The sequence below is a fragment of the Halichoeres trimaculatus genome, unplaced genomic scaffold, assembly GCF_033239565.1.
Source record: "Halichoeres trimaculatus isolate MK-OKI-2021-1 unplaced genomic scaffold, fHalTri1.1 fHalTri1_scaffold_10, whole genome shotgun sequence".
In the NCBI taxonomy this organism is placed as follows: Eukaryota; Metazoa; Chordata; class Actinopteri; order Labriformes; family Labridae; genus Halichoeres; species Halichoeres trimaculatus.
Window position 1 is genome coordinate 25,468,237 of NW_027437187.1, and position 24,894 is coordinate 25,493,130.

The 24,894-nt window shown below is 42.1% G+C and overlaps 1 protein-coding gene across 1 annotated transcript in view; it reads left to right on the forward strand.

The window, feature by feature from the left end:
• Positions 1-24,894, forward strand: part of LOC141796287 (A disintegrin and metalloproteinase with thrombospondin motifs 20) — an 89,558-nt gene that overhangs the window by 25,028 nt on the left and 39,636 nt on the right. Inside the window, exons 10-20 of the mRNA XM_074677318.1 lie at positions 2,136-2,277; positions 2,802-2,906; positions 13,588-13,733; positions 14,405-14,586; positions 14,963-15,099; positions 17,066-17,183; positions 20,033-20,128; positions 23,283-23,449; positions 23,627-23,756; positions 24,476-24,602; positions 24,682-24,892. Coding sequence (XP_074533419.1) covers positions 2,136-2,277; positions 2,802-2,906; positions 13,588-13,733; positions 14,405-14,586; positions 14,963-15,099; positions 17,066-17,183; positions 20,033-20,128; positions 23,283-23,449; positions 23,627-23,756; positions 24,476-24,602; positions 24,682-24,892 — 1,561 coding nt within the window. The remainder of the gene's footprint in view (positions 1-2,135; positions 2,278-2,801; positions 2,907-13,587; positions 13,734-14,404; positions 14,587-14,962; positions 15,100-17,065; positions 17,184-20,032; positions 20,129-23,282; positions 23,450-23,626; positions 23,757-24,475; positions 24,603-24,681; positions 24,893-24,894) is intronic.

Sequence of the window (24,894 nt, forward strand, 5' to 3'; positions counted from 1 at the left end):
ATGAGGAGAGTTAAGAGTGTGGGAGCCGCAGCGGTGGGAAAGACCCTCAAGTGTGCAGCCCAAGTGCTTTTGAAATCCGTCTCCAGCCAACAATGAGAAGCATTGATTCAAACTAGCACTTCTGCAGTGCTACCCCTGCTCAGCAGGCTGACCTGGTCAAGTACGTCAGTGTTTTGACTGCCTTTTCTCCCTGAAGAGCAAATTCAATCTGCACCCTTCTCCTGCACTAAAGGCTGCGCCACCTTTCAAACATCGCTCTTTGAAAAAGGGGAAGGATTCCCCTTCCTTTCTTCTCCTTATCTCACTGCTGCTGTGATGACGTGCACTGAACCCTCACATCAGTGTCCTGATGTTGTGTAGCTGTGCTTTGAGTCATATCTGACTCTGTTTGTCTGATTCAAGCCTCAAATGTATCAAAGTTAAATGCAAATGTTTCAACTGCAGCCCCAGCTAATTGTTGTTTGCGGTATATAAAACCACTTAACAATTAGTAGAAGCAAGGTCTTTAATTTTCCATCACACACCTCAAAAATTAGCCAAACCACTCAGCCTGCACCCTCTCCCAAACACTTCCATGTGAAACCCTTTTAGCCCATTTTCTTATTTTCTGCCTTGATTCTGGATGGATCTTTGTGTACTGCATGCTTCTCCAAGTTGAACTAAAAACCTATCATTATCTTGCTATGTATCTCCAAGTACAATAATTGTTACATGCTGTCAGACACGAAACTCCTGCTGCAGATTACTCTAACTGTTTGATCAAACTCTGCATACAGTGATACTCTGTGGCACTCAGCCCTTTGCTGCAAACATCAATCTGACATACACCATAAGTAGACTTCTAACAGGAACCCAAGTGTATGGAAACTATTATTGTTTAGTCTCTTCTGACATCACACAACAGCGAACTATGAGTCGTCTTATAAATAAACTCACATTTAAGATTCCTTATGGTTGCCAGATGTAGAGTCGCTGTTGTGCCAGAAAAGAAGTCTCAAGCCCATGAATGCAATAAGCTTAGAAAAAAGTTGATATTTGATTTAAAAAATGCCAACACTGGCCCCTTCCCCCTTCATCTGTCTGTCTGTTGTGGTTTTAATAATCATTCCATGAGGTCTGACGTCCCTGATTGCACAGATGACCAACTGCTGAAAGATACAGCAATATGGGACTGTCTGTATGATTCACTGACAGCCCGCTCTTCCACTGCTCTACCTCTGATCTTTTGAAAACTGCCACCCAGCGCTGTCTGCTGCAGTTTCTTCCATTATGAATGGAAATGAAAGGGGAAAGAAACAAAGTATCTGTATCTCAAGATAATCCTGTGTAATTATTGGCCTGTCATATCAGCTGTTGCTGTATGTAGCAGGTGTTTGAGCAGCTCAATCCTGGATTAAATTTGTCAAAGAGATGCATACGTCATGTGGTTACACATCTATACTCGTCTGATCCGCTGGTTTCCTTTTTTTTTTGTAAACATAATAAAAGACGAGATCCTTTGAGGTCTGGCTCCCTCTGCTCACCTGTTTGACTTCTGTCTTTCCACAACTGTAAAGGTGATGATTTTAAACGCAGGCGCTCCATGCATACATTCAGCCCAGCTGTGCTTTTGTTGCCTCTGTTTCTGCATCATGACTCAGGGTGTGGCTGATTTGCAGCACAGTCTGTCATTACAGTGCACACTGCAGCTTGCACTGATATATGTAACCTAATCAAGGTGTTTTATGATTCCAAATTCGCCTGTTTACATGAAAATACGTGCTGGATGAAAATGTTTTCAGCATGCAGATTCTTCTTGGTGTATTTTATGCAGTCTGTGGCGTCTGACTCCAGTTTCACAGTGACAGCATTTACTAACAGGCCATTGAGGGGAAGTGGTATCAGTCTCTGAGCTAGGTAACTTTACAGACCACCCACAGGGGAAAACACATCAGAAGATGATCACACACAATGACATAGAAATGTTTACTTTGCGCTTATGATGGATGATGACAGGAGTTGATGCTTTATCGGTCAGAGGAACACCGTTCTTCTGAAAATATTCATGTCTAGTTCATTTTTTGGACATTCCTGCATAGTTTTGAGGTTTCCTGTTCATTTGCTACACATTCTTTATTACTTTTCTCTTATTTTAGCACGGGATATGGTGAGTGCCTCCTCGATGAACCTGTCGGAAGAACGTATGAGCTGCCCACCCTCCTTCCTGGTCAAGTCTACAATGCCAATAGACAGTGTGAACTGATGTTTGGACCGGGTTCCCAAATCTGCCCTTACATGGTAAGTTGGCTTGCTATCAAAGCAGTAAAAACCTTGCTGAAAAGTAAAGAAGTGAAGTCTTCAGGTGGAAGTAGATCTGAGAAGGTTGATGTGTCGTGTAAAATACAGATGAACCTCAGACTGAGGAGCACTTTTCTGGATAGACAAGCACATTTCTAAACGTTGTCTGATTTATGACCCTTGTCCGCGTAACATACATTTAATCAGTGAATTCCCATGTGTAATATTTACCGCACATTTTTATCACATTCAAGTGAGCTGTCTGACTGAGCCTGTTGTTAAACGCACACACATTAATAAAACCAGATGCTCTATCATGCACATGTCTGGATTATGAAACTGATTTGAATATGTAACGCTGAAGCACAGCAATAAAACGATAAATAAAATAGCTTCTGCTGTCTGCTCAACAAAGTGTTTTGCATATGTTGGAAAGCTCATGGATCATTATTGGATTAAAGTTTAGCTCTTCTTCTAAACAGCCCTGATGATTGATGCTCCTGCTAATTGGTTCTCCTCCATAGAAACAGTGCAAGAGGCTGTGGTGTACAAGTGCAGAGGGGGACCACAAAGGGTGTCGCACGCAGCACATGCCACTGGCTGACGGGACTGACTGTGGACATGGAATGGTAAGTTATATTGGATTTATTAATGGGGGTCTCAGGAGTTTGAAAGTGATCTTGAAAAAGTCTCCCTTCTAGATATATACCTGATTGTAATCCACACTTTAAACTGAGATTATCAGTGCCAATATTGCTGGTCACAATTTTTCTAAATTGCTACTTCTTAGCTTCCAGATCAATCCAGGACTGGGTTGATCTGTGGCACATCTAGGTCTCTTTGACAACACCACGCCGCCTGATGAAGTTTAGTAGTGAGAAGAGATAAAACACAGAGATCTGTGTTTTTCTCTGCTGAAAACAATTTCTGTGATTAATTTTGTAGTGATGGTGGACACAGGAGCCTAACTGTGAGACAGAACAAGGACAGAAGAGCAGAGGAAAGCTAAAAAGGGGCTATGCTGTTACTGATAATGTTCATTCCAACCCACATGAACAGTTATTCTGCAGTGCTCTGTTCAAACTTGAGAGACTATCAATAAAATGAAGAGTGAGGTTACGTTAGCTCTGCTTGGTAGATGACTGACAGGCACAGCTAACCAGGATTACGAACATTACACATTACGGACATGTCTTAGAGCACCAGGCTACCAGCTGCGCTAAATATAAACAGCTACTACACTACTAACAAACTGACAGTGTTTACTTGTTGTCATGTTAGCCTACTGATATGTCAGCGCACAGGGCTGCTGATGTCGCTAACAGATAGCTGGCTGCTACAACATTTGCTTGATGTCACGCTTCAAACCGCAGCACCACGTAACTGTACTGATAAGTCCCTTACCTTGGCGTGTTGTATCCAGTAAAAAATTGTCTTGAACATAGACAATTTGTTTCGATCCAATCTCCATTTAATCCCAAAACAAACACACACCTCGCTAGAAGTAATTTACGACAGACCCCAGGCCACAAGGTGGCGAGGGAGTGCAATTAAAACAGATCCTCCTCAAATCATCTTAAAGTGAAATGAAATGTTTGGGGCTGTATTTGATTTTGTGGGCTTATTAGTTTGGGAATTGCAAGATGCAAGTTTGACCTCAGCCGTAGATAGGATGTCAGAAGTTGCATGGTTCCATTAATAAGGTAAGGAAAATATGGAGCACCATTTGATGTTTAGGAACGAAAAATATCTCAATTCGACAAGAAACAACTAACCCTCTTTTTATGGGTTAGCTGGTTACTGGAGTCAAACTGAAATATTTTGATTTAGTGAAGCCTTTCCATCTACTATTCTGAAGTAGGGTGAAAAAACACAAACATGTCAAAGTGCAGCTTCCATGAAACCAGAATGACTTACAAAGCATGTTCAATGCGTTTCTTCTATTTCTTAATCCTGAAGGCAGTTTTAATCTGCCTCTTTGCACTTCAGTCAAAATACATCAGTGACACAATCCTAGCCACCCAGGCAGTGCCCCTTTGAATCCTGATGCCTCTCCCTTTGAGTTTACTCCCTCTACCAAGAAACAGGAATAATTTATCATCCATTACTCTTCTGCCGGCATTCTGCTCACTCAAACCCATGTAAATGTGGTCAGGTGATGGCCCTAGTTAGAAACTTGAAGCTTTACCCTCAGTGTTGTTACGGGGCCCCAACCCCCATTAGCCTTCATGTTCTCCTCGCTCTGGGATGCTATGCTAATTAAGGCTGAGACGGCGGGTCGGTCACTGAGGATACAAGGGAAGAAGGACTACAGAAGAGGAGGGGGGGAGAAAGAGGAAAGAAAAGAGAGACATAGGGGGTGGAAAAGAGAGGGAGAGAGCCTTGAGAGGGAAAAGGTGAAGACGTGGGCCCTTTGAAAGAGGATGCCGCCCGCCGTTCACAGTTGAGTCACCTTGTTGTGAACCCATGACCCTAAAACCTCTTTAAAAGGCGGGTGAGTGGGTCAGTGGTCAGGCCGTAACAGAGCCCAGGCTCAGACCAGCCAGTGCATTCACGAAAGGCCTCACATCAGTGATTCTGCTGAGCAGGAGGAGGGGAGGGAGGGGGAGAAGAGGAGTGAGGAGAGTGAGGAGGAGGTACAGGGGGATGAGGATGAGGTGGGCTGGTGTTTAGCATTCTGAACATGCATAAGAGGAAAAAAGAGGGAGGGAGAGGAGGAAAGAGAGGGAGGGTACTCTTCCCTCCTTAACCTTTTGACCCTCAGGAGTCTTTTGCAGTGTGGGCCTATGTAAGTCTTACATCCCTCATATCCTTTCATCTGGTTCCATCTCCCTCCTCGCCATGTTAGGTCCTGGATCAGCTCTGACTAGTGAGGAGAGGTTAACAGGGGATAGCTAACATCTTAATCCAACTACAACAACCAGACTAAAATGTAATTGCTCTGCTGTTGCAGTTCCCATACTGCCCTGACCTTTGAGGAGACACGGTGTTGGTTTAATGACATCGAGTGGCTTACTTTAATAAGCTCCAAACCCTTAAACCAACTGAAGCTGACTAAGCTAGATCAGCTCGTGTCTTTTTAACAATGGAACCATGAACGTATTGATTTGCTACTTTTATAAAACAAAAAAGACAAATTTTGAAATTGGATTAAACTATATGGCAACGTTTAAGATGCCCCAAAAAGTTAGACGTTGGGCCAAATACAGCCACTAAGCACTGAAATAACACAACAAAATGTACCCTTTTTATTAATCTTATTAAAGATTGCCTTCTTTCCTTATTGAAGCAATGCTAAGAGTGGGTTTTTTTAGACTTTGCAGTATCATTAACTATAGGCGAATACAAGCTAACATACTATTGTTGTTTAGCAGGTGCAATGCATTGCTAATCAGCTAACTCACTTTAAATGGAGCTGCAAAGTCCCCTCAAGGATGATTAAGTACATTAATTACAACTCAGTTTTATGTACCTATTTTTTTACAATCAGGAAAAATTTGTGTGTGTTATAAAGATGTCCTGGTAAATCTTGTCAAAAAACAGATGCTAACTCAGACACCAGCTGGGCGAAGAGATTGATGCAACGAGAAAAGGGGATTGCATATTAGCAAAAAAAAAAAAAATATCTTGCAAAATGATATTATTTAGTGAATAACGTAGCTCACTTGCACCAGAATCCTTCACGACAACTTTTTCAGTTTTTATAATTTCACCCTAGCTTAAATTCAGCTCTTTGCAAGTTACTCCTTTTATTTAATAACTGTCCAGGAAACAGCTTCAAAATAAAACTCATTGTGTGCTAACAAGGGGCGGTCTTCTAATGGATAAAAGGGATTGGGCTTTCTCTTTGAAAAGCATTGCAAAAAGGGTTTCATAGGGTATTTTTCATTTGGTTGATATGCTACGTACAGCTAATACAGTCAATGTGCAGTAGATCTAAATGTATCACATTTTTTTGTATTTCTGCCTAAGATCCATGTGCAGCTTCCTAGAATCTTGGGTTGAGCCTTTGAACCAAGTCAGACCACTTGGACAGATCTTCATTGCTTCTCCCCAGTGCAGCTTTAGAGTGGTGTATTTTTTTCTTTCTATATGAATGAATACAAGGACAGTTTCCTTCATTTCTTTGTGTGTATAAGTAGAGGCACCACCTTTGTTTGTAGTATCGAGGGCCCAGTTTCATCTTCATGGTGGAGGCTGTTTGAAGTATTGGAGTTGAAAGAGAGGGGGACCCCGCTCTGACAATCACCTGCTCACACAAGAGTTCTTTTATGTGGTAGTTTGGTATGGTGTGTGTACATGGATGTGTATGTGTGTTTGAGTTCATCCTCTAAAGTCTGATAATCTGCAAACCCAGATGAGTCCTCTTGATCCTATTGTGTCAGTATCATATAGACGTTCTGTGTCTCTTGCAGTTGTCCATTCTGTGTCTCTTTACTGTTCGCTTCTGTCTCACCGTCTCATTTCTTCTCCTGACTCATTCCTCATTCTTTCTACAAAGGACTTTCAAGGCTCAAGTCTAGGGCTTTTCAGTCTTGGGTCAAGATCTTGGCTCTGAGGTGTCTGAGAAGCCCTGAGGGGCAGCGTGTAAGTGTGTGTGTCTGCAGGGGAGGTTTCTGATCTGTTGGATTACAAGCATGGCCTCAATTGGGGGGGAAACTAGCAGCAGGTTTTGTCTTCACAGCAATAGCTCCACTTTAAAGATTTTTTTCATACTTTAAGATAAAACAGGGAACATAAACATTCTGAATGCCTGGCTGTCATCTCTTGTGCTCATGTCATCTCAGGAAAAGTTTTTGTTCCAGCGGGTTACGAAACAAAGCTGTGACCGCATCGGGTAATTGAGGTCAGTGCCCAAAAAGTGGGAGGCAGGCATGTCCACGAAATGAAGAGTGAAAAATGTTTGTTTGTATACAAGTGAGTTAAAATAGGGCAACAGGCACTGCAGGGTTCATGGGTAGTTTTTTCCCCCCTCTGTCCCCTGATCCTCCTACTCTCTCTGCTTCTTTCCCTCTCTTCTTCTCTCCCTCCCTTCCTCTCTTGCTCCCTTTCCTCTCTGTTGCTCAACGGGCCCTCTCACAGGGCGCCGGAGTGAGTAATGCGGTCACATGACCTCTTGGCGGCGCGTCTGTCATCTGGCTCAGTGGGCCGTGCGCTAACGAGGGCATCCCATCACTTGTTGTCTATAAATACCGCCACCACCCTCCCTCCCCTATCCCTCCCCCTTCCATCCTCTCCTCTCCTGCTCTTTCTTCTTTACCTCCCTTTTCTCCCTTTCAGTCCCTCTCAATCTTCAAAAGGATTCTGCTTTTGTGTGTTTGTGTGTCCTGTTTGTGTTTTTAAAGATGTTTGTAGTAGTTTTATACAAGTTAAGTTTTAAAGTTCTTCTTTAACTTTTATTTATGTGTACGTGTGCGTCATGCATGATGTAAAAGTGATAAGTACAACCCGTGGACCACTTGGCCCTGTATCCACATTCCCTCTTTCTGGACATCGCTGTGCTGCACCACACCAAGTCATTGCAAAGTGGGTGGTGGATGGAAAAAAGCTTTCACTGAGCTTGAATGAACTGTTCTGTTGTGTTGTCTAACTTTTTGTTGTTCTCATTTTGGCTCATTTTTATTGTCCACTTCAAAACAGACTTGACTGAAAGCAATTTTCTTCAGAATGCGTGACTAAATAGTGAAAGAAAAAGAATCTCCAGCGTTTTTTAATTTTATTCATGAGCTTTTCTTTATGTATCCTTAAAAGCCCCCGAGAAGCAACTCGTATAGTGTTGATCGAGGCTTAATTGAGTGGTTAGTGTAAGTGAATAAACAGGAAGTTGCTTTTGAGTTTGGGAGAATACGTTTGGAAAAGAATGACGACCTGCTCTGGTTTCAGCCAATTAGAGTGAGATAGTGAGGTCTTGAAAAGTGAAGCCAGGGCAGAATGGAGTCTGTTGGCGGAGGCGGTGAGTGTTGGCTGGAGCTCCTTGGCAGCCTGACAGACTTGTCGTACGATGCTCGGATGTGTGTGTGTGTGTGTGCTTGTGTGTATGTGTGTGTGTTATTGTATGCATGCGCACGCCTGCACTGGAACTTAGGGTTGTACTACTGGTATCAGTGTCACTCTCAGCTAATCTCTGGGTATTTGTAGGATGTTGCCACTTTGATTTGCCATCATCACACACACATATCTACGGATTCAGGCTAACAAGAGGATTGTTGTAAGTTTGCTGATGGAATGACTGTGTCCAGTCACCACTGAGTGGAGCTTTCTGTGCTGGCTGTGCAGAAAGAGGAAGTATTTGTATGATTATGATTTTGCTCTGTAAATAATGCCAACAGTTTTAGCAATAAGACACATTTCATAAAACATACTATCATGAAGAAATTTTTTAATCTCAAAGATGTAAAAAAAATCAAAAAAGCCAAAAATGTCAAATATGAAGACAAATGTTACCATTGAGAAAGTTGATGGCCTACATTTTAGCATCCAAATGTATTTATTTTGACTGAGCCGGAATAATAAAAGCATCAATTCCATCTCATCCTCTTTTAGACATGATAAGTTGAAGCACAAATTGTTGAAGCTGTTTCAATTTTGGGAAAAAAAGCACCTCTTTTTCAGTTAAGTCAACAGCTAGCTTAGCTAATCCAAGTTAGATAGTTGATAGCATTATTTTGTTCTTGAACCAGCCTGCCTATGATGTGTTAAAGATGTCATTTGAATAATTTATTTATTCAACATAGTTAGCCCAGCTAGCTCTCTAGTCTTTTTCAAGCTATGTTCAATAGCTTCTTACGAATCAAGAGAGGACAGGAAGAGTGACATAGAGCAGGAAGAGTGACATGTGGGCTGCAGGCAGCACTTGAACCTGAAATGACTGCTCAAAGGCTAACCTAACCACAATCTACCAGCTGCCTAGAAGTAAGACAACAGTCAAAACATGTGTGATGTCAATGTCTAGTGGTTATATGCAAGTTTAACCAGACATAAGAAATTTATCTCCACTTTATTGTTCAAATACTGCCAAATCATGCAGTTAATGTAGCCATTGGCCCAAGCTAGGCCCAGGCAGTGACAGTTAGCTCCACTAGACACATGGGACCTGCAGTAAGATATATTTTGATAATTAGTTTAACTGATCAGCTATTTTGATGCCGAAAACCCATGTTGATTTTTAAGGCTTCTCTATTTAATATTTAAAGTTTACACTGTGACCATGTATTACTCCTTATACTAAGAAAGTGTGGTTTAATTACAAAAGAGGTGACAAATCTGTGAATTAATTAAAGGCTCAAAGGTTATTGCTAGGGACCGCATCAGGTACTTTTATTGGTACCGACCAATAAACTGTCTGTAGTACCGAGTTCTTATTCACTTAAAATCAAATGGTACCACGTTAAGGTATCCAAACACATCCTTGTGAATGTAAGAGAGTGGAAGAGCAGGCGATTTTCCATTCTGGACATGAACGCAGCATTGCAAGGTTAGATACTGAAGGCTAAATATGTTAAAAAGAAAAACTTTGAGATTTTATTATTCATCAAATTAATATTTATTACCACAAACACACATAAGTTGAGGATTGATAGCAATTGCCATGTCAATTGTTTGTGGTTTATTTGAATCCCTATTAGTCAATACTTACTGGCAAGTAGCCACTACTCTTCCTGGGGTCCACTAGGCCCAGGTCAGGTACCGGGCATTAGTACTGTATCGTTTCAAATATGAAAGGTACCCATCCGTAGATATGTGTGTGAGATGATGGCAAATCAAAGTGGCAACATCCTGCAAATACCCAGAGATTAACTGAGAGTGACACTGATACCATAACAAAACACTCGTTTTTATCCAAAATAATAACCCTTTTACCAAGTGATAGTACAAAAATACAAATCAAAACAATGTCAAGTGGAGAAATAGGTAAATGTGTCTAAGCTGCAGCGAGTTCATGATAAGCCAGGAAGACTGACAGTAAAAGTGTCTCTGAAGTGCACGTGAGCGGAACAGCTGATAGGGCCAAACTGCTCATTCTCTCTAATAACAACCTTCACACTTTGTGGAAAGATATACAGGCAGGAGGGTTCACAGGGGGTGGAAAAAACTACCAAGGAAACAGTCAGGGGAGTAAAATCAGAGGTTGGTTGGGGTCACAGTTGCATCATGTTTTAGTTGCATTCCCTCCTTCTTGTCTATTCTCTTCATACTGTCTACACTCTCTGTCAACATGAAGGAAAATGTAGAGTGCACGCCTTCACTGAAACATTCGTAAGTGTAAATCAGGGCTATAATAAACACAGTCATTTGATATTTCTCTTACAGTGTGCTGCAGGAAATACCTTGGCTTCACAGGCTTTAAATTCCCTCTAAGGATTAGTCATTAGATATTTAAACATCTATGCTGTGCCAACTTTTTTGATTTATGTTGATATTTTTGTCAATATGTATGGGAGGACAGGAGACTCTAACATGTAACAGGCCAAGGCCGAAGTGAACTCTGAACCCTAAGCCATGAGAAAGACAGTGCGACATGAAAGGTGATGCCTTGTGGAAATGGCCGTGTTAAAATGAAAGGGCTTTTTAAATCGCTCCTCTGCCTTCTCATTCGTGCAGTGATGTATGGCTTGGGTTCAGAAATGAGGTGCTCTCTGCAACAGTTTCCTGGCAATTACAGGGCGCTCACTTCCAAAAGCAGGCAGCTGAGGCGCTCAGAGCAGATGCTGCTGTCCTTAGATTCTGCTCTTGCTGTGGGGGCTTGCGTGTTGGTGAAAACTCTCTGAGCAAACCTGAATGAGTGTGCGAACATGAAGCATTTTTCCTTACATATGTTACATTACGCACACAGAGAATGTGATATGTGTGTATTCTTATGTCCTGGTATAAGTTGGTGAGTCAGCGTGTGTCTTTGCAAAATTCCTAATTTGAAACACATGCTAGTCACAGCTGGACAGGTTTCTCTCACAAGACCTTCAAATGTCTCACCACATTCCCAACTGAGTTCAGACACTGACAATCCTTCTAGGAAAGGCTTTGCTCGTGTCCTGATGCTTGTTTGAGCTTTGCCAAGCCTGACTCTCACCTCACCCTTGGGTGTGTTTGTGCACTTCGGAAAGAGAGGCTAATTGGAATTGAGCGTGGCCCCCAGATGCCTCCAGACTCTGTGCAATCACTCTCACACTTGACACACATTCACACATGTGCACACACACACTTACACACAGAGTCATGTGCATACACACTCTCTCTCACCCACACACACATACATCTTCTCACACAGATGTTTTTTTTTCCTTCCACCCCTCCTTCCTTCTTTCTTCTTTTCACCCACATCACCTTTTCAAGCCAAACAAAACGGTTGTAAACACAGGGTGCCAGTGGGGGGAGTGGAATGCCTCAGAGGCTTACGCAGGCTTTGGTCCTCTCTGACAGACAGTCCGCCTTGTGTTTGACACTTCCTTGGGTCCTGATGCCTGGTCGCGCTGTGGTGGTCCCAGCGTTGTACCAGCAGCTTCACATAAGGGGTTAAGGGGGGAGGGGATCTATAGAAGGGATGCTCAGGTCTGGGGTGACATTTCTTAAGCTGGGTGGGCTATATGGGGAGGAAATCTTTTCATTGTGACTGAGAAACTTCTGAAAAACTTCTCCTCACACACAAATGAAATTGTGAAAACAACTCTGCTCGTATTTCTCGGGGGAGGATCTTGCTCAAGAAAACGTGAACCAGCACCTGTTTGCCCTTCCATGTGAGGAAACCATTTCCACTCATGTGGATATTTTATCACATTCCTCTCGGTGCCTTTTCTTCAAATTCTTCTCCAAAGCCATTGTTAGAGCTCCAACAGAACTATCAGAGCCTTTGGTTTACAGTGGTGTCAGACCCAGACCATTACTGAAACCAGGTCTGGATTACGGAAATGTTTGTGGCTTGTTTAGTTTGTACCCTGCAGCTGTTAACACCTGTCTGTCATTGTGCGCAAGCTTTACACTCCATCATTAGACCCATGAGCGTGTAAAACACACACACACAAGCAAGGCTGGAGTAGAAGAGGCATGAGCGCCAAACTCTCATAATGCTTGCATGTGTTTCTGAGTGGGACTTTGCACTTTTGCAGGTGTTCAGCTCAAAGAACGTCTGCAAGTATTAAATCTATGTAAATGCAGGGACTGTTTGTTCAGGGGGAGATTTTGATTATTGACGTAATCATCCAAAGTTCAGTGAAGTAAATCTCAAATAGTTCTGTGTTCAGTTTATAAGTCATAGGAAAGATCTGACTTGGGCTTTTTATCTGTCTCAGGGGATTGAATGTTTTAAATTTGCTTTTCTTATTTGGGAAAAGCTGTATATATTAACTTTTCTTATTTAATCAAACTCTACATCCAAAATTTCAAGCTCTAGGTTTAAATCTGTTTACCTGAGTAGATATGAAGCTGCACAATGAGAAGGGATTCCCTGATGTGAAGTCAGTAATAAACTTAGTCCCTCCTGTTATCACAACTCTAGGGTTTCCTTATCATGGTGCCACTGCTCCCCGTGCCTGTGTGCCCGGGCGGCTGGGCTACGTACCCAGACAGACGCCGTCTTGTCCCGCATTCTTTCAGCGAACAGGACCCTTCGATATCTCAGTCACTGAGAGGGGGATTTGGTTACACACAAAGGGAAATGAGCCTGCTGTGCTTTGCTTATGAAAGCACTGTTAGCACTTCTTGGCAAAGGTTGGTTAGTGGGTACACACAGTTTGATACCAGGCGCCTTCTTTTCTACCTTGTGTAGGGTCTCCTGTGTTACAGCTCTACAGAATGAAGTTTTGTATTCACAGCAGTTTGGATTCATGTGTTGAGCTGGAGAAGAAAATGTTTCACCTCTCTGAACAGTCTTTCTTTCTTTCTTTCTTTCTTTATGTAAATTAGAAAAGAACACCACAAGATACGTGATATATTTGTTGATGATCCTGGAAGTATTGCATTTTGTAAATATGCACTCTTTACATTCTGTAATACTTCCCTGATTGTCTCTGGTCTCTGTATCAGTCTTCCTATTTCTGCCCTAACCGAGCTGTGTCCTCCCTCTCCCATTTCTCTTTGGACAGCTGGAGGTGTTGGATGCCTTCCAGGAGGGTAAACAAAAGCGGAATTAGGATTTCTTTTTAAATTTAGTCCCAGATCTAAACAGAGGATTAGGACGGCAGAGAGAAACACCACTCCCAGCTGTGCATGCACTAATTTTACCTTGTAGAGCCATGTCTGTGTTTGTCCTCAGGACTAGGCCACAGTCATGCTTTTTAAACAAGACCTACATGTGTGCCTCTGCCTTTCTCCATGCAGTACTGCAGACACGGGATGTGTGTAAACAAGGAGCTGGACCTGAAGCCTGTCCATGGAGATTGGGGACCCTGGGGGCCCTACAGTGCTTGCTCCAGGTCTTGTGGTGGGGGTACCCGGAGCACCCATAGAGACTGCAACAATCCTGAGTAAGAAAGTCAAACAGTTCTGAGAAGAAAAGCTGGAAAAACTTTTGTTCTGTGTAAGCCTGATAAGAGAAATACATAGTAGCATAGAGCCATCATGCCTGAATAAAAGATGTAAACAAGTAAAAATCTGTACATCTGATTCAGTCTGTCTCAGGATTGATTTAATCAGCATTTAGAGGGAGGTTGTTTCCTTAAAGGCCATGTAGGACTTTAGAAGTGATTTGAAAAAATCTCACTTTTATTCATTAGCTTGTTTATAATCTACAATTTAAAACAAACTCATCAGTGCCAAAATCTTCTCAATGCTACTTTTCTGGACAGTAATCAAATAAAAACATTACGTTGTCACTTTGCACAGTGCAATAAGTCGTGTTGAACAAAGAAATATAGTATTAATTATTATTACACGCTTTGGCAACAGTCACATTCTCATGACACTGTGTGACAATGCTCATGGGAAACAGTCTTTATCACAGAAAAACACTACCAGTCCTGGTCAAAGGTGTCACTGTGATCAACAGCACACGGATAGCCGTCACAGAGCCTTTAATGTGGATTCAAATGGAAACAAAGTGACTCTGAAGTCATGAAGCACTACTTCAACTAAAGCAAACAGGGTCTTCATTTAAATTGTCTGTTGTTCTTCTGTGATACTTTTCTTCTCACTCCAGGCCCAGAAATGGCGGGAAGTTCTGTGTGGGTCGCAGGATGAAGTTCCGCTCCTGCAACACTGAGCCATGTCCACGAGGACGGAAAGATTTCCGTGAAGAGCAGTGCTCTCATTTTGACGGGAAGCACTTCAACATCAACGGTCTACCTCCCACCGTCCGCTGGGTCCCAAAGTACAGTGGCAGTGAGTATACACGAGTGACCTCTACAAATAGCATCTGAAATGATGATGTCATCCATATTCACATCTACATCTTTGTCATACTTTACATTCCCCAGCCTGGGCTTAACTTGAGTTAACACTAAACAATAACTTCATGTAAGCGTTACATAGACCAGCCACACAGACTTTGAATTGATGCTGTGAAAGCAAACAGGCCAAACCCTGGAGGCAGAAGTGCACTGTCAGATATAAAGTGATCTCATCAAGTAAAGGATGTTTATTTGGCCAGTGTCTAGAAGAAGTGTGATGATCTTTTTGCTGATGTTTGATGTATTAAAATCTTATAAACCTAATGAGCTTTGGTCAAACTTTTACTTTACTTTCTTTCCCTGTCCAGTACTAATGAAGGATCGCTGTAAGCTCTTCTGCCGGGTTGCTGGGACTACAGCGTACTATCAACTGAAGGACCGCGTCATCGATGGCACGCCTTGTGGGACAGACACTTACGACATCTGTGTTCAAGGCCTCTGCAGGGTATCTGTCTGTTTGTTATGAACTCATGCAGTATCAGCGTCAGCTTTGTCTGAACACACTCTCACGCTATCATGATGTTGTACATCGTGTGTGTTTATGTGGGTCACAGAAACAACTTGGCTTGCACACTAAACACAATCAGCCTCACTCGTACTTTTAAATGATTCATGTTTTGTTTGTGCTGGAAAGAGATGAAGCTTCAATTCTTAGAGAAGTGTTTGTAGGTCAGAATCATAAACACCTGCATTTGCCAAGACCGCACTGTCCAAGTCGGATAATGTGGGGTTCAAAATGATCTTATCTATTCACATTTTAATCATGGGTTTGTCAGTTTGTAACAAGAATGAAATGATTAGAAACATTTACACACATGTCCCCAAAAAACCTTCATCTACAAGAAAAATGCAATAATGTGAGAATGAATTTCAAAAGAGAGGAGTCATAATTACAGGCCATGACTAACCTTATGTATAGGGTGAAATCAGAAGAACAGCCAGCTGTCTGCACTAAAACGAGGAACGTGGATGATCTTATAAAGTTACAGTCATCAGGAGAGGACAGAGACAGGTTGCAGAAGTGTGCACAGGCTGCTATTTTTTACAAAAGACTCATTCTTTTACCACATCAGCACCAGGTTGTCATGAGCATTCAGATACTCATAGCCTCTTACACATTGTAAGTCTAGAACAGCGCCAAAATAAAGCTCCTCCATCATTAAGCCTTTGGATTATATATTGATTTCCCCTTAGGGCTGAATAATCTTGGGAAAAAAATAATGTGATATTTTTGTTTCCTGCGATAAATACACAATATGAATTGCTCTGTTTTCTAAGGTTTACTGCTTCGCTCTTCCTGAAACGAAGATAACAGACACTCACCTTATTGCCTCTGTCTCTCTCTGCCTCTGGGGGCATTATTTATATTAGCAGAGTCTTAATCATGCTGATCTCCCTTATTTATTGATACTCATCTATAGTATGTCCTGCAAACGATTCTTTATCACATCAGGCCAGATTTTTTAATAGCGTGCTCCCAACGTGCTTCCATCATTTAAGTTTCCTTCCAGGATCAAATAATAATACTAAGAATATCGAAACTTAGACCTCAAAAAAAAAAAAAAAACTGAGAGCTGCGCATGCGCACATCACAATGTCGATACTGAAACGATATAATGTGCAGCCCTGGGATTTCACATCCCTGGCCTCACTCATTTCATGGATTTCCTCTGGAAAGGTTCCCCAACTTGGATGTAAGCCCCGGCCACCCGCTTAGGGGCTTGTCTCATGGGGTTTGCAACCAAGGCCACAAGTCTATATTTGTGCCTCTGCTAATGTTTTCAAAGATGTTACGTAAATAAAGTTATTACTATGTAACGGCCAATGTAGCTACTACCTCTAAAGGGGGGATCACTGGTGGAACGACTTTTCCTGACTGGTATTCCTCTGTTCATTTCACATCGCAGAAAAGGAGAACGACACAGTGTAAAAAAACAAGATGTTCCTCATTTTAGTACGAGCTCCTGGCTGCTTCTCTAAACATCCTCTTTGAAATACAATTTATGCTAGTTGTAGCCTAAAATAAGGACTTTATTTATTATTATAAATTTATGACTTTTTTTTTGTTAGTAACTCGCCTTTATTCTTGTAAATTTTTGACTTTAGTCTTGAAATCTGCAATTTGATGTCTCTGAGGTTCAGTGCTCAAGCACACTGGATGACACACATCCTTTGTCCTCTGTGCATAGTTGTTTAAAGTGATTTTAAGTTTAATTTTGCAACGCAGTGCTTTGTCTTGCTAACTTGGGTCTCTTCTCAAAAGTAACCCACCTTAAAAATCATCTTCAAGTAACACAAGACCTGATCAAACTTGAAACAAATCAAACCATATCCTTTAAGGTGAAAGATCAAACAAAACCAAGTAGGTCACATTAAATCACTCTAAATCTACTTCCTCTGTGTTCCCTCAGCAAGCAGGCTGTGACCACGTTCTCAATTCAAAGGCCAGGAACGACAAATGTGGCGTGTGTGGCGGGGACAACTCGTCGTGTAAGACCCTGGCAGGGACCTTCAACGATGCTCAGTATGGTAAGTACCAGCGCTCAGGTTACATGTAAGGTACACTAATAGATAACTGTACACGAAAAAAGAGTTGCCATTCGACGTACGGCACGTCAGCAGCCTTTGCAGATGATATCTGATTAGCATCGTAAACACTGAGGGCCAAAAGGAGACTTTGGCTCCATGTGACTGTGACACTGACACGCTGCGTGCTTGTTTTTGGCTCTGATGTCATGTCTGGTTCTGTTTGAACATATTAAACTTGATCTCCACTACAAATTCATGTATCAGTCAAATGGAAGAGAAATTCAAAAACACGCCTCTCAAAATGCTTGAAGTACTGATGACCTTAACCAACTCTCTGTATCAGGTTTTGATAGCAAACACAAATCTGACATCACCCCTCTGAACTGTCCTTAATGTGGCTCTTCAATGTGAGCCAACTCCTGATTGCATCCAATCCCTTTTAGGCCTGGGCAGGAAAACAACACAAGCATTAGTGAAAAAGCCTTGGGTGTGGCTCCATCTTGTTTACCCCGCATTAGTTTGGCACCGAGCTTTAGTGTCTCTATCCATCTGCTTTTTTTGCTCTTTGCTGGCTGGAGGTGCAGGTTTGGGGAACCAATTGTTGAACTAAACCAACTAAACCACTGTCCTCAGTGGACACAGAGGACACAAGCAGCCTGAGCAGTATATCTTTTTATTCTACTGATTAGATTCATCTTGTCTTCTGAGCAATCTTTTTATTCTATCTTTGCTTTCCTGGCTTATTCTTGTCTTTAGCTCAGTCTTTTCCTCCTCTTTATATTTATAAGAAAATCAAACTTTTTATTAAGTCTCATTTTTCTTAAACCTGACCTAATCCAAACCCCTATGCCTTTACTTGTTTTAAGATCCAAGTGAAGCCAACACTCATCGTGTTTTATTTTTGTGCATCTTTATAACAACTTTTCTCATTTGAGGTTTTAAAAGTGAGTGCAAAAATTTGTCATTAACTCCATCATTATCATCCTAAAGTACGCTATTTTCATTCTTCCTAACATCCCTCTGCAGGCTTTTAACATGTAGCTCTCACTGTGGCTGGTGGGAAGACGAGGCGTGTTTGAGGTAAACCCTGGCTGCCTCTAAGTGTAGCATGGTTGTGTTTTCTTTCCCCCGGGGTGCTGTGTTTACTGTTCAACCCTGGGTCACTGTGTGGTTGTGGAGGATTGTGTGTGTGGTCAGTGGCTAAGCTGGGGGATCCCCGAGGCCTCTGGTGGCTTGTGGATACAGTGTGTCCGCCGCAGAGGGGGGGCGTGTCGGTGGGTTTCTGAACCTAAGATGTCAATTTTTACTCTATAATTCACAAGATATGAAGTGTAAAGAGGTTAAAGTGAGTTTTTTTGTTGAATTTAGTTTGGTGATATCTGAATTAAAGAATTTAGGTGCCATGCTGTGTTTTGATCACTTTATCCTTTCCAGGAAAGGGACTGTTAGATGCTCACATCAAATACAGAACAGTGAAGTCAGGAGAGCAAGCTGCACCAATATCTTCATCATTTAAAATACAGCAAGAGGGGGAGGGGAGTTATTTGGTTCCTGTTTATCTTTTGGTTCAAACTTTAAAGTATATTTCTTTCTGTTGGTCTTTATGAGAGTAAAGAAGCGTCCTGTACAGCAGCTTAAACAGGAAGCACCTGACTTTTAATGTAATCCAGTGTTACTGTGGATGTGAGGCGTGTGTGTGTGTGTGTGTGTGTGTGTGGGTGGGTGTGTGTGTGTGTGAAAAATCTACATCGCTGATGAGAGAGATATGTAAACCAAGTGCTGCCCCCGAGTGGCTCAAGGTGTCAGGATAACCCTCAGATCTCACCAGCCCACACCTTTCTGCTCCATTCCTTGTTCCGCTTTGAGGTATTTTATTTTAAAGCTAATTGAAAGACGGTGAATGAAGGGACGTTTCTGAATCACGTTTTACTGCGGAAGTTTACCAAATACTGCACCTTCATTTATTATTTGTGTTTTTGTTATTTTATTGAGCATAACCAGTGACCAGAAATGCTACATAGTGTTTATATAGAACAGCAGCGTGACATAAGTTCAACATAGACGAAACACTCTTGACGTAATCTCTTAAATGTTGCTATAAACGTAAATATCTTGTTACACACCTGTTTAAATATCAACTCAAAGTTTTTTATCATCTGCTTTTCACCCTTTGAAATGATTACTTGAAGCTTTTATTTATCCATCTTTTGTTTGCTATTATGCAGAATCTTAAGCAGCTGCTGTCATTGGTGTATTTTCAGATATGTTGTAAAAGGACGCACGGTGCAGCATCAAGATGTTTCTCCTTTGGTTATTTAAATGCTTCTACTTCAAATTTGATGAGAAACAGATTGGTTTTGATCCAGTGAAAGTAAAAGTGTCCCTATTTCTTTTTATTTTCTGTCCTTCCTCCTTTTCCATTTCCATCTCGACATCTTCATTCCCATCTCTTGGCACTCACATGCTCTCTCGCGCTCATGCTCTCTTGTTTTCTCTGCAAGTTTATCACAGAACAACAGGACTCTTAGTAGTAATTACAGGCCAAAGGTAGGTCTAAGGAATAATTACATATCATTTCACGGTCGGGCCTCTGAGACTAAAACAAGGCCTCCTGCAGGTTATTTGAGAGGACTCGACCCTTTTTGTCGTATTTTTCTAAGTGTGACACTGAAATCCCCGGTGGTTGGAAGCAGACTTCCCTTGGCTGGAGTTTGGTGAAGCATAGTGAAGCTATTATGAAAATGAAGGTGGGACTACTCACGGCTAGTGTTGTGGCTACTTTGCAACCCTTTGAGAATTCTGAAAAGTTGTGTAACTTTCTCTGCTCTCTGTCTTTTCTTCTTCCTCAGGTTATAACACGGTGGTGCGAATCCCAGCTGGAGCCACAAATATTGATATCAAACAGGTCAGCTACTCCGGAAAGCCAGAAGACGACAACTACCTCGGTGCGTGTGCTGCTCTGTGTGTGTGTTCTGCGTCTGTCAGTGCACTGATATGGTTTGAAGCCACACCGTATCAAATTTCAGGTTTTCTTGGAAGACTAAATGCAAAGTGGAAGCAGTCCAACTTAATAAGATGTATATATTGCACCCCTTCAGTTCTCAGCTCATAGGTCAATGTCATTATCCCCTAACAGGATCATAAACCTCCCAGACTTGGTGACCCATAGTTGTTCAGGGAGGCTTTTAGTGAAGGAGACATGGGCCAAACTGTTGTCAAAGCATTTTTATAAAGTAAAGGAAGCTGTCATTTGTGCTGAGTGCATATGGGGGAAACGTGGAGGGGCGTTGGTCCATCTGGTTATGGCAGAGAATGTTCAGTTGGGAAAGCAAATGGAGTGTCAAACTCTGAGAAAGATAAATGAGGCAGCAATAGGTGCTAATTAGAGGCATGTGGAGCCCAGACCGCATGAAAGTGGATATAGGGGGATAAGGTTAGATGGACCCACCAGGCTCGAGGTGCAAGTGTGTGTACGTGTGTGTGTATGCTTGCATGTGAAGTGGAGGCAGACAGAGAAAAGGAGCTTTGCTATGTTGTAAGGGCGGGCGTTCACTTCTCAGATGGTTCAAGTCAGGTTCAAGATGTTTTCAGTCAGATCGTCAGGAAACACATCTGGCAGCGTCTGGTGGCCACGCTGCTGTGAGACGCTCCGTTCCTGCTGTTGTCTGAGTGTCAGAGCCGCACGCTGAGCGGAGAGTGTGTGCTATAAACATGGAGAGGATTTTCCTTGCCCTGTCAAGATTACCTCTCTGACTGTTACAGTGTGTGGAAGAGTTTTTAGATCACCGCACCCATCAAGAAAGATGAAAGAGAGTGAACCAGGACTCTGTGGACAACTTTAAAAATCAGCACAGCACTTCACTGCTCTTATTAACCGATTCTGTGGTGTACTGTAAAGTCTGTCAAGAAGTCTGGTCCAAAAATGTGCCAGTTTGGAAAACTTTGTTTTCCTTTCTGCAGACCTGAGGTCAAATGCTGAGATCTAATGACCTTTTCAAGGAAAATCTTTCACCAAGGGAATCCTTGAACTTGCAAAATCCTCAAGGGGAATACATCTGTGCTTTGTCAAGAGCACATTAGGAAAGAAGCTGATGGCTGTAGCTTGGTAAACAGTTACATTTGTGTTACACAGGAAGATGTGAGGATAAGTGTACACGGAAAACAATTATGGATAAAAGATTATTTGGAGATATTGATGCTTTTTATTGTAGCACTGTGGCTTGAGAGAAGCAGTCTTCTTGAAAAGGAGTTGCAAGTGTTGGTCACAAGTGTTCTTCATCCAAAAACAGCTTTTCTCCTCCACTGGCACTTAATTGCGCATTTTCTTTTACTTTCTAAACTAACAATGTAAAGCACTTGCTTTGACATCTGTGGTTCTAGATCCTAATGAACAATTACTGTATGTATCATTTTACACTGTGGTATTAGACAGCACTTTTCGCCAACATCAACTCAACAAGTTACGTCACACAAGTGGACTTGCATTTGCTGCTTGTATGCAGCTAAAGCTCTGTATATTCTGCAAAAACATTTTACATGTTTTTTTACATGTTAAAACGCACTTACGATAATGTGAAAGTGTGTTTCAAAAATACTGAGAGTTTAAAAAAACAATTAAAGGACACAAGACTGGATCAAAGTTATGAAATGGTGCAGAAAGATTGTTTAGAATGCAGGATAAGAAAGAAAACGGGCCAAAAAGATGTGTTCAGTGGTCAAAATGGTAGGTATGTCCTGACCAGATCACGTGATCAGAAATCTGGGCCGATCCCCTGGTTACAGGCTCGATCAGAAATGAACATTACATCCCGATCAGGGATCAGAAATATTTGTATAATCATTCTCATTATTTTTTATCAGATCTATAATATTTCAAAAGAAGCAAAAAAAATAACAGCTTAGTATTTACTACTGTTAAGTGGTGGTACAGTATCAGACCGTCTCACTGACACTATTGGTTGAATGCCGTAAAGTGGAGCAGAACATGGAGCATTATGTATCAGAGTAGGAGTATCAATTCAGGACTCAGTATTGGCAGATACTCAAATCAAATGACTTAGACTCAGGGGAAAAAACCCCCTACAAAATAGCCTTAAAAACAATCATGAAAAAATCCAGATCCTGATCCTGCCATAAAAGAATCCTGACATGTTTTCCCCATATCGCCCCCTAATGGAGAACATTTTCCTTAAAAAGAAGCAGGGTTCTCTGATGTCTATTCATCAAGCAATACTGCAGGAAACTGACCCCTTATCATCTGAGACAATTGAGGGACAGGTCAGGTTTGGTTTTATAGGTCTGTAATGCAAGAATGCCTGATGACAATAAGTGATGTTTTGAGAAATTGCTGAAAAAAATGGTTAACAAATATTCGCAACCAAATAATTTGCCTCTTTGAACTTTTACATGTTTTCATCTTCTCTGCGAAGATTTTTTCCCCTCTGTTCCTGCAAAGCGTCAATAACAACAACCAGAGTCTGTGAGTCATTGTCAGATCCCCACAGAGTCCAGAGTTATCTCAGGGTTAATGACTAGCTGGCAATGCACAGAGTTCAGGCTCAACTGTAAACAAAGATACATCTAGAGACCTAATCACATACATTGTTCAGGCATGCACGCTCTGATTGTAATTGGCTGTGTGTTTCTCTGAACCGTTACGTTTGTGGTAAAGAAATTAGTGGTTTGTGCTGATTCCTGGGTATATGTGCTAGTTTGCCAAGTGTGTTATCTGTATGTGTATGTTTATGTACTTCTTTGCATTTGCACCCAGTGGAGCTCCAGTATTTGGAATGCCATGTCAGCTGTTAAGTAGAGTCACACAGTCTAACTCCAAATAGCAGCAATTTAGTGCCACTGGTGTTTCAACATACCTCCCCTGCAATGATGTTTTTTTCACAACAATAGCTGAGCACCGCACAGACTGTTTATTTAATATATAGCCCCAAATAATGTGTGCTTCAAGTCGTAAACATTCCCACAGCCTCAGTTCTGCATGAGCCAGCTCTTTTCAGGAACCAAACATTCCTTTGCTGTTGCTGAATTTGTCGTTCTGAGTTTTTTTTTGTTGAGGCTTGTTCATCTGTTTGTTTCGTCTTCTAGCATTATCTGATAGCCAGTCCAACTTCCTGTTGAATGGGAACTTTGTGGTGGCCATGTTCAAAAGGGAAATCACCTTCAAGGGAACCGTCATCGAGTACAGTGGCTCAGACACAAAAGTGGAGCGGATCAACTGCACCGAGCGGATCGAAGAGGAGCTCGTTCTACAGGTACAAGAAAGAAACCCTCCATGTCTCTTTTTTTTTCCAACATTTGCCCTCATCTTACCTCAGACCAGCTGGACTTGATCTCCCTCTAACAGGGTGATAAGGCTGCATGACTTAGACATAATAACAGAAGCACTGTTCGGTCTCTTGACCTTGCCTTTCCCACCATTGTTTCCACAGGTCTTGTGTGTGGGAAACCTTTACAACCCAGATGTCCGTTACTCCTTCAACATACCCATTGAGGAAAACAGGGAGCAGTTTGTGTGGGATCCCTCGGGTTCCTGGCTCGAGTGCAGCCGCAACTGTCAGGGTAAGCCTAGCTTCCATATTTCCTTATATAATGAGCATGATTAAGTCTATTTGGTCACAGTGAAAAGTAAGCTTTATATCTGCACGGAAATCTGAACACTCATCTGTTTTATTTTTTATTTTTTCGTATTTTTTGACCTAAAGTTATTCTAGAAATTCAAATATTTGTGATTTTTAATAATGTATGTATTAGGGATTGAAATAACAGATAAATTACCACCCTCCTTTGATAAAAATCAAGATCTACCACCCAAAGCCTGGAAAAAGAGTGAAATGTGCAGGAAGAGTTAGATCCAGGTGTCACTGAGCATTAGCATTAGCATTTCTCTTGCAAAACCAACACCTCATAACCCTGGTCACAACCCCCCTCATGGCAACCACAATGTGACCCACGCCAACCACATCGCCTGACACCTTCCCCTTAGCCTGGCCCATGACCTGTTTAAGCCCTTCAAATTTTCCTCTTGAGAACAAGCTGTCGGACTCCCAGGGGGTCAAAGTGCACAGGGGGATCCAGTACAAAGATAAATTGGGGAGATCTCACACCAGCATGGAGCCCTAAGGCTGTGCGATAAAGACCTAGATGTCAGAAAGCTGATCAGACTTGTTAAAGGTGATGAAAGTTGATACTTTGGCTGGCGAGCTTTCTGCCAGATGTTGTCTGATTGGATCCTGCTTGTCTACATGTGCGTGTGTGTGTGTGTGTGTGTGTGTGTGCAGGTGAGAGAAGGCGAAAGGCAGTTTGTGTTCGTAAGAGCGATCACCTCGAGGTTTCAGACCAACGCTGTGAACATTTACCTCGTCCTGTTGCTGCTGCTGAGCCCTGCAACACAGACTGTGAAGTCAGGTAATGAAAACAGACTCGAAAAACAAATTCCTTAAAGAAAGGAGCACAGCTTGAAGTTTTACCCCTCCTCCTCTTACAGGTGGCATGTTGCTGGAAAGAGTGAATGCTCCGCAAAGTGTGGCCCTGGCTACCGCAGCCTGGATGTTCAGTGTATGAAGTACAGCAGAGTGAAGAGGCAGAGTGAGAGGATGGAGGCCAGTGCTTGTGGAGATGTCGTCAAGCCTCAGACCAGAGAGCCCTGCCATGGAGACTGTCTGCTGAAGAGCTGGCAGTACAGCGCCTGGTCACAGGT